The 13,121-nt window shown below is 42.9% G+C and overlaps 1 protein-coding gene across 1 annotated transcript in view; it reads right to left on the bottom strand.

Annotated features, from left to right (window-relative positions):
- Positions 1 to 317: 317 nt before the first annotated feature.
- CNR1 (cannabinoid receptor 1) overlaps positions 318 to 13,121 on the bottom strand; it is a 29,543-nt gene continuing 16,739 nt past the window's right edge. Inside the window, exon 2 of the mRNA XM_040238815.1 lies at positions 318 to 6,010. Coding sequence (XP_040094749.1) covers positions 4,529 to 5,947 — 1,419 coding nt within the window. The 5' untranslated portion in view covers positions 5,948 to 6,010 and the 3' untranslated portion in view covers positions 318 to 4,528. The remainder of the gene's footprint in view (positions 6,011 to 13,121) is intronic.

The raw sequence follows: 13,121 nt of genomic DNA, 5'->3' as shown, positions 1-13,121 counted from the left end.
TTTTTTACTTCATTATAAAATTTTCTATTTCTCCTACTGTTCAAATAAAAATATGCTTTTATAAATAAGCTGAAAAGTAATTATCTTTTCACATGGTTCAGGATATATGATGTTATAAATTCTTTAGATTTATATATTTTACTAAATCTATGAAGTTCAGACTTAATTTATACATTATGAGTAGTATATTTGCTTTAGCTTAGTGCAAAATCATTAAACTCTTTAATTAAACAATGATTTTAAAAGGTATGGCAGGCTTCTCCCTTTATTATGTAAATAATGCTTTTTGCATTTTTTTTCTATGTTAAAAATGAATATATTAATCTAATCTGTTCTCATTTCTCAAAGTCTTCCTTGCTTTTGAGGAACAAATCAATCTTTCAGAACTTAAACCTCAAGTGTTTTGACATTAGACAGTGAAATAAGGCAGAATTCAAAGACACTGTGTGTTCTTTGTGATAATCTAGGATTTTTATTTGATTCCAGGTAACTTTGGACAATAGACATGATGGGATGTTTTCTCTTTGAATAAATAACAATTTAATTACACCACTGAAATAAAATATAGTGTGGGCTTAATACATTGTAAATATTACAGAAGTACTACTTCACTATAGTAATTTAATGACTGAAGCTACATTAAATAACAATCTTACTAGTACTTGTGTACAAAGTTTTATTACTAACAAAGATATTGCAGCGGTTGCAAGGATGTTACCAGCTCAACAAACATCTAACAATACAGTATTTCTCTAAGAAGAAAAGTAATCATGTTTGATTTACAGACAATAAAGAGCTATGTTTTCCACTTGAAACATTGGAAATAAGAATCCAGATCATCTGGTATCTTGATTCATATTATTACAAGAAAAGGTTTCCTTCCTTGGGGATGCCGATCATCCCCAGCAGGCCTAGTACACTAAGTTGATGTGAAGATAGCTTTTAGGATGCCACAGCAGTGTAAAGAAACTCTCCTATCTGAAAATTACTGATTTGTAGGCCACTGCTTAAACATCTGACTTTTTGAAAACCTATTTACATACATTCAGCCCAAACCAGTAGATAAAATGTTTTGTCTATATTACAGTAGGCATTGTTAACGTTTCATCAGAAGGCCAGTGCAAGACAATTGTTAATAACCATTGCCCAGCATTTAGGAGATCTTAAAATATCATACAAATATACAATTAAGATTGTGAGAAATCTAATTTTGCGCATGATATTGGTGGTCTCTTTTACAGACATAAGATGGCAGAAATTAATCAACAAGACAGTAACTAGAATGCTACTCATCAAGGGTCTAATTCTCATCTGGAGGTTGGGCCTTTTCCTGCTGTGTGGGTTTAGGCAGCCACAATTCCATCACACTTAATGCCACTTGGACTCAAAGTGATAGGGAATCTTGGGGATCATCTCAAGTGTAGGCATATGTCTGTAGCTTCTTCCAGATCCATGTTTCTTTTACACTTATTTCCTATGTAATGGAAAAGTAGGGGTTCTTGGAGACAGCCTCCTTTTTCTCAATGAAACTATGGGTCTGGGATTGAACGATTCATCATTACTCTGAAGAAACCAAGCAGGTTGGCAATTTGGCCCTTTCTGAAGACATATATGATGGTGAAATGCATGGTCAGAACTCATATGTCAGCCTCAGAGGAAAGAAGATAACTCTGAAGCTAGACCTTATAAAACATACTGAAATCTAAATTATATTTAAATCAATGGATCTCATTAAGGGACTAATTAATGAATGATACTAATGAATAATAATTCTAATGAGTATATTCATTGGGGAGAGCATTTGAGTCACTTGGGTTAGGAAGTGATATTTAAAGTGTCAGAGTGAATCAAACTCATTTAAATGTTTTAAAATGAAGGTGGCATAACACACACTGGATGATATTTCACAGATATTTCTTAGAATATCAATAAGCACCAAGTTTAGTGCTGTCAGCCCCATTGTCCCTTAATTGATTATATATGATTAAGATCTTGTAAGCACAACACACTATAAAATCTACTTTGCATACACACAAATACAGTTTCAAAAATGAATCCTGAAATTTTTCTACCGATAACAAGAATTTCATCTTCACCAGGTCTTCATAGCTGTGAAAAGAGCATTGGCATTGCCTGGTGAGCTCAGAGATATGTGGATTCATCTTCAGGGTAATTTGGGACTAAAGAGTGGCAAACTCTTCAATGGAAACTAGGAACCCTGGTGAGTTTTTTCATAAATAATCTTTTGTCCTTCTAAAGAGATCTTATTAATCCTCTAGCACCCTGAGCCCTCATCTGCATATGACAGAGAGGTAAAGTGAAGGAACCAGCAGGCAGATTCGAGCTGTAGAGACAATTAAAAGCATCTCGGCTTGGTCCACAAGCCATATTCAGCCTTATACTGCAAGAAACGACATTGCCCCATCAGGCTGCTTGGGTACCACATAGCTAGCAATCACCAGCTTAGCTAGCTCTCCACTTTACTTCAGGCTATGCAGGCCTATGCAGGCTATGCAAAAGCTACGTTTTATCCATTTAGGGAAAAGGAAGTCTGCAAGCAAAATCTGTCAGTGTCGAATGGCTTCTTAAGCACTATCAATGCTTACTGTGAAAGGGCCTAATTCGGAGCACCCATGGTACCACTGAGGATGAAACTGGAGCATAAGAAGAAAGCAAGCCATGTTCATCTTTATGCCTTAGCACCTCTGGCTAACCAGGAGCAGAGGAGAGCCTCTTCCTTAGCCCAAACCTATACAGGCAAAGCCAGGTGCTGGGTTGTCACCAAGGGCATCTGCTTGAACCACAGAAGCAACCACGTGACGTCCAGGCCTCCATCCCAAGGCAGCTTCTCACTGCCCTTTTCTGTCTCACTTGCTATCTGATTGGCCTTCTTACCACATGAGCCAGATCTGGTAGTCTCACTCCAGTGAGCAAGATATAGAGCTACTTAAACTGGGATCTCGCTGCCTACACATACAACTAAACTGTGTTACTACTGGGTTTTCTTCTTTCTTTTAGAACCACTTCCCTTATAAAGACTTACATTTCCATGGACTTAATCAACATTAGGCAATCAGAAACCAAAACACTTCCATTTCCTGACGTGAACTCTATACAGACCGTGACTTGAGTGTTCATGATCAATGATTCCTTGCTAAACACTGGTCTTATGAAACATCTAAAGATCAGTTTAGTAACACTTGATCCAGTTTCAAAGGGGGAGGGTTCTGAAGGTTTATGGTCAGTGTTTTTATCAACAAGATTTCCAGAAGAACTCAATTTTAGAAACTGAATTCATGTGTGAGAGTGTGGCAAGGGGAACAGCGTACACGTGGTCACAGTTTTCTCACTTTAAGACATTACTAGAACAGTTACAGGATAGAATCACACACATACACACATTAATATTCACACATACAGTAGAATTTTACTGATCCAGACAATACTTCTTTTCAATTAAGAAAAAATGAAGACTGTTGTTTGGCCACCCAGGCATGAAATCTACTTAAACCTGGAATATAAGGATGCAGTACTCTTCAAGTAAACAGCAATTGCACAGTGCTAACAACTTACATTAAGATTGACACATGCTGTCTTAAGAGGTCCAGTAAGAGCTAAAGACTAAAGAAAGTCCGTGATGTCAGCCAAAAGTCAATACGTCATGTCTCTTTTGTTCTGCCTGTAATCCATCACCCAGCAGAACAGTTAAGAGTCCAGAAGATAATACGAGTTCTCGTATGAAAATGCAGGACTAAGAAAATTTTAAGTGTCAATGAGTTCTGCTCAAGACTTTGGACAGTCTTAAAATTCTTCTTGTTGGATTAACAGAAAAATAAAACTTTATGGTTATTTCAATGTCAAATTTTAATAGAGATTTTTGAAAAAATATTAAGGTTTCTAAAGTTAGATAATGGGCAATAATGCTTTAAAAAGTGGTCTCATTGGCGTATATCCACTGCTTAGGTTCCATTGGTCTCACAGAAGCCCACCTTGCAGTTTCGCTGAACTAGACAAATATAAATAACACATAGTAAACACTAATACACATCTCACAGGACACACTGCATGTCACAAAATGGCTCTACTTTAGTCCTAAAACTGTTGTAAAAATGGAGATCTCTCAGATATCAGAAGTATCTCTGATATTTCTGGACAAGTACATTTCACATTATAACGAAAGTTGTGATTACAAAGGCATTACTCATTTAATGGCCTTTTTATACGTGTACTTGGGCTTTCAACTGTGTAGCCGAAAGTGTCTCTCTTATTTCATTGAGACTCTGCAAGGACCTTCCAGTCCCTGAAGCCACAGGCTCTCTTCCCTGTAAACCTCCAGAGAACTGAGTTTGAGGACCTCCACTATAGAAACGTTAGAGAACTGATAACTGATCATGGTGAAAATCACCTTTTCGCTGAGTGTGGTCAACTTAAAAAAATATAACCGATGAGAGGACAGACACTTCCGGGTTTCGAGCTTTAAAAAAAAGAGAGAGAATTTTTTTTCTGTGCAGCCAGGGAAGTGTCTGGCTCACAGAGCCTCGGCAGACGTGTCCGTGGACACAGACATGGTCACCTTGGCGATCTTGACCGTGCTCTTGATGCAGCTCTCTGCGGCCCTGTGGACGCTGGCTGCATTGTTGGCGTGTTTGTGCAGGCAGTCCGAGTCCCCCATGCTGTTATCAAGAGGCTGTGCGGTGCCTTCGCAGGAGGGGAACATGCTCCGGAAAGCATGTCTCAAGTCCTTGCTCCGCAGAGCATAGATGATGGGGTTCACTGTGGAATTCAGCAGGCAGAGCATGCTGCAGAACGCAAACACCGTCTTAATGAGCTTGTTCATCTTCCCAAAGACGTCGTATACCATGATCGCGAGCAGAGGGCCCCAGCAGATGATCAAAACCACCAGGATCAGGACCAGGGTCTTGGCCAGCCGAATGTCCATGCGGGCTTGGTCGGGCCGTGTCACCTGCACCTTGCCATCCTCGGACGTGTGGATGATGATGCTCTTCTGGGTACCACGCTGGATCATGCGGACAGCGTGGCTGTGCGCCTTCCAGAGGATGTACATGTAGGCATACACGATGAACAGCAGTAGCACGCTGGTGACCCCGATCCAGAACATCAGGTAGGTCTCGTCGATGAGAGGGAAAATGTCCGAGCACACGGATTGCAGTTTCTTGCAGTTCCAGCCTAGCAGGGGCAGCACGGCGATCACAATCGCGATGGTCCACATTAGGCAAAACGCCACCACAGCCTTGGGCCTTGTGACGATCCTCTTATAGGCCAGGGGCCTGTGAATCGATATGTACCTGTCGATGGCCGTGAGGAACAGGCTGCCCACCGAGGCCGTGAACGAGGCCGTGACCCCACCCAGTTTGAACAGAAACACGTTGGGGCTGTCTTTGCGGTGGAACACGTGGAAATCGACGAAGCTATAGACGAAGATGACGCTCCCCAGGAGATCCGCGACCGCCAGGCTGCCGATGAAGTGGTAAGAGGGCCGGCAGCGGAGGCTGCGGGAGTGGAGGATGACGCACAGCACCAGCAGGTTCTCCAGGACCGTGAAGGTGCCCAGTGTGAGGGACAGCACGGCGATGGCCAGCTGCTGGCTGGGGTTCAGGATCATGAAGCACTCCATGTCCATAAAGTTCTCCCCGCACTGAATGTTCTCGTCATTCTCCTTGTAGGAGGACAGGGACTTGTTGTAGAATTCGGTGAGGTTCACCTGGTCTGCTGGGACCAGTTGAGGGCTGTCCCCTGCAGTCATCTTTTCTTGGAAGGGACTTCCCCTGAAGGAAGTCAGAGGAAATTTCTGTGGGAAGTAACCTAATTTGGATGCCATGTCGCTTTTGATATCTTCGTACTGAATGTCATTGGCACCCACGTACAGGAGGTCTGTGGTGATGGTTCGGAAGGTGGTATCTGCCAGGCCGTCGAGGATGGACTTCATCCCCTCCGTCTTCAATCAGGCCACACACACAATGACTGAGAAAGAGCCCCTTAGCGGGGGACCCTGATGGGAGGGAAAACAGATAAGCTGAATGGTGAGAGAACGAGGAGAATTAAAACACACCAACCACAAAAAATCCCCCCAAACATCTGTAAACATCCCAACAATGTACCCTCATGTTAATTTATTCCTATTTCTAAACATAGGTATAATCCTTAGCCAATCATGGAACTGGGAGAATTAAAACACACCATCAACTGATGTTGGGGAAGATTAAGGGCAGGAGAAAGGGGTGACAGAGGATGAGATGGTTGGATGTCATCATTGACTCAACAGACATGAGTTTGAGCATACTCCCTGGGAGACAGTGAAGGACAGGGAAGCCTGGTGTGCTGCAGTCCACGGAATCACAGAGTCAGACATGACTGAGCAGCTGAACAACAACCACCAACAAAAAATCCCCACAGATGATTGTAAACATCCCAACTGTGTACCTTCATGTTATTTCATTCCTGTCTCAAACATAGGTAAAATCCTTTAACCAATTCAGTCAACAAGACGAGTTAGTTCCTTAGTTGAAAAAGAAAAGCTGCCCAGAGAATTCCTTGGCAATCCAGTGGTTAGGACTCCATGCTTTCACTGACAAGGGTGCCAGTTTTATCCCTGGTAGGGGAGCTAAGATTCCACAAGCTCACTGCTCCGTGAAAAAAAAATAAATAAAAATGTAGCCATGCTCTTGATTAATGTACAGAAAAATATACAATAATAAAAATAAATACATAATTTAAAAAAAAAAAAAACAAGAAAAGCTGTCCAAAGTTGATGAGGTAGAGTACACACCCAACACATCCATATCTTTCATTTTGTAAGCTCTCCAGACTTGAATCACTGTGTGAGCCCCCTGTGGCTCTCCAGGGCCTGGTTGTCAAGTGAAGGCAATGTACCTTGGGTGTGGCTGCATTTCAATTGTATTAGGGAGTGTCTGCCACCTGGCCTCTACTCTCTCTCTCACACACATGTACACACACACACAGTGTCCTGATGTTGGTGTGGGAGAGTAACCACATGTCACACAAGCTCTGCTCTTGAAGACTTGACTGCCGTGTCACACAGGTAAGACCAAGCTTATAAGACAACCAAAGAACAAGAGTGTAGAGTCAAGGATTGAGTTGGATGGCCTATGTGTTGAGTGTAAAGGCAGAGGAAGACATTGCTGCGAACTATAGGAAGCATGTGGCCATGATAGGAAGATCCAGGTTCTAGCTCTGACTCCATGGGGCAAGTTTCCTCACCCAGAGAAGACATTTGAACTGCGCCTGAGGGGCACTTCTAGAATGTCTACACCAGCCAAGAAAAATGTTATGAAGGGCAAACTTGCACTGAGGCTCACAAAACTGTGCTTCCAGAGAGTGAAATGTTATGAAGGACAAAGTTGCACTGAGGCTCACGAAACCGTGCTTCCAGAGAGTGACCGCCACCAGTGCTGGGGTGATACCAGCGCCCACTGGAGGATGGGAGACAGGCTTGATTGTCCAAAGCTTTCTAAGTGGATAACACTGCAAATAAGGATGGCTGAGAGGAAGGGTTGATTTTCAGGGCTCTTCAGTTCTCAGCTGGGCAATTTGGTTCTGTTTCAAAATAAATGGTCATAGAATTGGTTTCACTATTTATAAATGTTTGTTTAAAATGTGGCTTTTAAGCTCTTTAGCTTATAAAAATTATTTGAAATACTGAGGGAAGTCCACAATATAAGTGCACACAAATACTGTCTGATTTTGCTTATATGAGGTACCTAGAATAGTCAAATTCATAGTCAGAAAGTACATTGGTAGGTGCCAGGGAATGGGGGATCAGTGGGTGGGAAGCAGGCATGGGGAGTTGGTTTTAAATGGTGACAGAATTTCAGTTGAGGAAGGTGAAAAACTTGGGAGATGAACAACGGTGAGAGTTGTACAACAATGTGAATGTACTTAGTGCCACTGAATTGCACAGCTGAGTATGGTTAAAGGAGTATGTTCTATATTATGTGACTTTTACCACAATAAAAAAAAATATTGAAAATACTGAGGGCAGTCCAAAATGGCAATGTAGAAAGATCTTGAATGCTCCTCCTACCACAGGGCCACCATATCTTTAGCTACAAAGGGAACAATTCCCTCTGAAAAAGAGCTGAAAACCAGCTGAATGGCACTTCACAACAAACCATAAAAGGGCCACATCAAGACAGGTGAGAGAGTTAAATAATGATGTCATACTCCTGAAGCAAACATAATGTTCACTGCTAATGACCTCAATGTAAAGAAGAACTATTCGTAGCTCAGATGGTAAAGAATCTGCCTGCAATGCAGGAGACCTGGGTTCAATTCCTGGGTCAGGAAGATCCACTGGAGAAGGAAATGGCAACCCACTCTAGTATTCTTGCCTGCAAAATCCCGTGGACAGAAGAACCTGGCAGGCTACAGTCCACGGAGTTGGAAGAGTCAGACACAACTTAGTGACTGAAACCAACAACCAACATTAGAAATACAAAGTGATATCTATCCTCATTTCAAAAATCATGAAAGTCAATATTTTACTTACTAATTGTGTTCCCAAATATATAATACAGTATTGAGGAAGGGAAAGATAGTCATTAACTTGGATCCGATTAAAATGCTGAAGGAAATCCAAAGTTGGGGGTGGGGGGGCAGAATATGTGTGTGTGTGTGTGTGTGAGATTCACTTTGCTATACAGAAGAAACACATCATTGTAAAGCAACTATATGCCAATAAAATTTAAAAATGTTTAAAAATAAATAATAAAAATTATTCCCCTATTGAAAAAAAGTATTAAACTTCTAGTGAAATACAGAGATCCCACCTATATCTGAACGAATAACTCATTTATTCGTCCATCCAACAAATCATGGAGCACCCACGACATGCCAGGGACTGTATGAGGCACTAGGAACAGAACAGTAGCCAGGAGGAGCCCCTGACTACATGAAGCTCAGCATAGTAGAGGAGCAGGCCGCTGACCCTGCAAGCATGAGAAAGCATGGTGACAGCTACAGTCAAGGACATGTGTGATGCTGTGGGAGCAGCAGTCTAGGGGTTGAAGGCGGCTTCCCCCAAACGAGGATGTCTACACCAAGAGTAAGTGGAATTAATGTGGGTGGGCAGAGAAAGCCATTTTAATGACTACCTTAAGTGTCCTGAAGTGCTTCTCATTGTTTGTTTAGTAACTGGGAATAGGCTCAATGTGCTAAATGTGTCTCAACTCCCCACATTCTGCCACCTCTATGTCCAGGCCACCATCACAGCTCACCAGAACCTGAGCACCATCTTCACGGCTGGTTTTCCTGCTTTTCTCTGGACCAATCCCCTTTTGACCACTTCCCAAATAGCTGCTGTGAGGATCTTCATAAAATAGGTAGCTGATTATGCTACTTCCATTTCAACCTCTTTGCCCTAAAGACCAAGTTCAAATTCATTCACAAGGTTTCCCTTTCAGGTTCATGCTCTCCAGACCATCCGACACAGCTCTTCTCTCTGCCTTCTGTGCAGGCCCAGCTGAGTGCCTTTCAGATCTGACTCTCACTCCCTGTGCCCAGCGTTCTCCACCTTCTGTTCCCCCTAAGCAGGAAAGATCTCCACCATCATCCCAATTACCCCCAGGACAAAGTCTAGTAAAAGGCTTCTTTCCCAAGGTCATCTAACCCCTGTCTGTCTCTTCAACGCTCCTCTCGCCACTTCTGGACTTGCCACTTGCACCAGGTAATTCGGCTCCATGAACACAGCAAGTCTACTGCTTTTCAACTTGGTACATTAGTTACCACCGCTTTTCATATTCCTCTGAGCAAACATCCTTTCCCTTCCTCCATCTGGTCAAGTCCTTTCCTGCAATTTGATGTTACCACCTCCTATAGCTCCCATGATCAGAGGAAGTACCCTCTCTGGGGCTCCTAGAATATTCAAATAGAGTTCCGTCACAGCATTTACTTAATAGTCTAACATTTCTCTGTGTTTGCATATGTTTTGCCCCTCCTACCCAACAGACAGTAAGCTCACTGAGGGAAGGAATTTTATTAGTGTTTACCCACAGCATATAGTGTAATGCCTACTGTATAGAAGGGGACCCTACATATGTTGGTTGATTGAATATACGTATTTCAAAAAAGGAAAAGGTGAGGGACAGATTCTCCCAATCATGATGGGAATAAAGCATGTAGCTTGAATCAAGGTATCTTACCTAAATGGCTACCCAATCCATATGTAGGGAAAAATGGTCTATTTAGATGAGGTTGTTGATATTTTAGGGCTTCCCAGATAGTGCTAGTGATAAAGAACTCGTCTGCCAATGCAGGAGACATAAGAGACTCAAGGATTGATCCCTGGGTTGGGAAGATTCCCCTGGAGGAGGGCACGGCAACCCATTCCAGTATTCTTGCTTGGAGAATCCCATGGACAGAGGAGCCTAAGGGGCTACAGTTCGTAGGGTTACAAAGAGCTGGACATGACTGAGGCGACTTAGCGTGACTTTGATATTTTAAATGAAAGCTGCCTGCATAACGATTGTGTTAGTTGCTCCGTTGTGTCCAACTCTTTGAGACCCCATGAACTGTAGCCCACCAGGCTTCTCTGTCCATGGGATTTTTCAGGCAAGAATACTAGAGTGGGTTGCCACTTCTTTCTCCAGGGGATCTTCCTGATCCAAGGATCTAATCCGGGTCTCTCACATTGCAAGCAGATTCTTTACCCTCTGAGCCACAAGGAAAGCCCCATGTAATGATTACCTAGCCTAAATATACAAGGGAAGCTTTGGCTAGATAGTGGTTAGCAAGAATATCAACAACGTTTTATCAGACAGTGAACAAAGTTAAGTATGACAGGTAAGTCAGGAGGTCTCCCTTCACCCCTTCATGTTCCTGTAGCCCTTTTGCATGACCCCAGTGTAACCTGTACTGACAGTATGGAGACACCACTGGATCAATGGCCCTGAATCCTCCACGGTTAAATTCTGGCATTACTCAGGAACTTACAGCTAGCTCCTTTTCTGAGCTGGCTCTGTACTCCTTCCTGCACTGGCATAGGGCAAGGCACATGGGGGCTGGGAATGGCTTGACCAGAGGCAGGAGCACAAGTGCACGGACCGCACAGGGACACCCAGTGTGCACTGAGAGTCTGGTAAAGCCCAATCAAGTGTCCCAGGGAGGCAGGCTAGCTGTGGAGGCTATAAAGGATCAGAAATAAAAGACTGAAGTCCAACAGCCACAATGGCTGCCCACCGCTTCTTGATTCCCCTCTCCAAGTTTCTCCTGAGTTCCCATCTTAGCCTGGCTCCACCTGCTCACTCTCAAGTGTCTTCAGGTTCCCTGTTCAGCCATCTGTCTGTCATGTCCTTTCTCACAGCCTCAGTTCTTCCAGAAAATGCCCTACGTGCGCCCGGCATTGGGCCACAACTTTTGAGTCAACTTTGCTCTTTGTGCAAATTTACATTTGCTGAACAACTCCACTAACATATGGAAGTGTCCATATAACAGGAGGGACAGAGAGAGCGCTATAATCTGTGAGAGCCGTTAATGGCCCTGGCACATCCTCAAATCTCGCTTTTGCTTCTCAACTCCCACCCATACTTAAAACACACAGCGCACTGGCCTAGGAGATGGCTCCCTGCTCCTTGAATCACCCTACACACCTTCCTCCTTTCCTCCTACCCCTCCCTCTGTCTGAAATACTCATTTCCAAGGTCTCCGTTAGCTTATCTTTCTGAGACCTCTTTGACTTGCCCTTCCCTCCAGGCATAAGTAGTTCTCCCAATTTACCCTTCTATTATAGACTTTATTACACCATTCTCTCATGAGTTTACATATTTATTTCCATAACTAGAATGTGCTTTCCAAAAACAGGACTGGTGTCTTTTTTTTATGTGACTCACCAGCCTGACAACATGATAGCAGGTGAAGGAGCGGGGTGGGGGAAGCTGGGCTCCCTTAGACATCCTCCCACAAAGCTAATATGGTGGCAGTTGAATTTTACTGATGCATGGAAGCCGTGATTTAAAAATATATATTTGCCATTTCTTAAAATTAGAAGAGAGAAAGGTAATTAATTCAACGGACACTTGGTCTGAATACCAAAGCTTGAGCTCAGCATTTCTAAGCAGCTACTTGGGGTCAGTCCAGGACCTCCATCCGATAAGTCATCTTCTCTCAAGTAACTAATTCTCCCTTCACATTGCCTAATTAAAAACTAATTTCTTTGAAATTCTGATTATTTTTATGTACACATTCCACTCATATAATTCAAAATGTACAAAGGGATATACAGCAAAGAATCAGCCTAATCTCTCCCTTTCCAATGTTCCAATCAACCAGTTTTCTTTAGAGACATTTCTTGGTACTCCTTCCAGAGATATTCCAAGAATAGTCAAGCAAATATATATACATCTATTCCCTCTTTATTTTCCTTTTAACCAACACTAATACATACAGTGTTTTGCATGTTGATTTTAAAAGTGTACATGAAGACAGTTCCACAGCAGTACACAAAACCTCCCTCCTCATCTAGCAGCTGCCTTGAGTACCTGTTAGATGAATGTGACCAGCCTCCTACGGAGGCAGATTTAGGTTATTTATCATCTCCCACTATCACAAATAACGCAGCTGTGTCATGTTTCACATTTTTTACCGTGCTGTGAATAATCTTTCCAGATGCCCAAGTTCACATCCTAGACTTACCCTGGATTCCTCCTCCTTGGCCTCTATAAACAGGTAGACCACTAAGACTTGCTGACTTTTCCCTTTTTAAGCACATGCTGCTGCTGCTGCTAAGTCGCTTCAGTCATGTCTGATTCTGTGCGACCCCATAGACGGCAGCCTACTAGGCTCCTCTGTCCCCGGGATTCTCCAGGTAAGAACACTGGACTGGGCTGCCATTTCCTTCTCCAATGCATGAACGTGAAAAGTGAAAGTGAAGTCGCTCAGTCATGTCTGACTTTTTGAGACCCCATGGACTGCAGCCTAGGCTCCTCCATCCATGGGAGTTTCCAGGCAAGAAAACTGGAGTTTCCAGGTACTGGAGTGGGATGCCATTGCCTTCTCTGTTTAAGCACATATGGAGAGCTTATTATGTGTGGGTGGTCCTCTGAGTTTCTGATGAAAAGTAGACGCCACATCATCTCCATTTTGTAGAT

The sequence above is a fragment of the Oryx dammah genome, unplaced genomic scaffold (assembly GCF_014754425.2).
Source record: "Oryx dammah isolate SB20612 unplaced genomic scaffold, SCBI_Odam_1.1 HiC_scaffold_4, whole genome shotgun sequence".
In the NCBI taxonomy this organism is placed as follows: domain Eukaryota; kingdom Metazoa; phylum Chordata; class Mammalia; order Artiodactyla; family Bovidae; genus Oryx; species Oryx dammah.
This window is presented reverse-complemented; position numbering and strand designations above follow the sequence as displayed.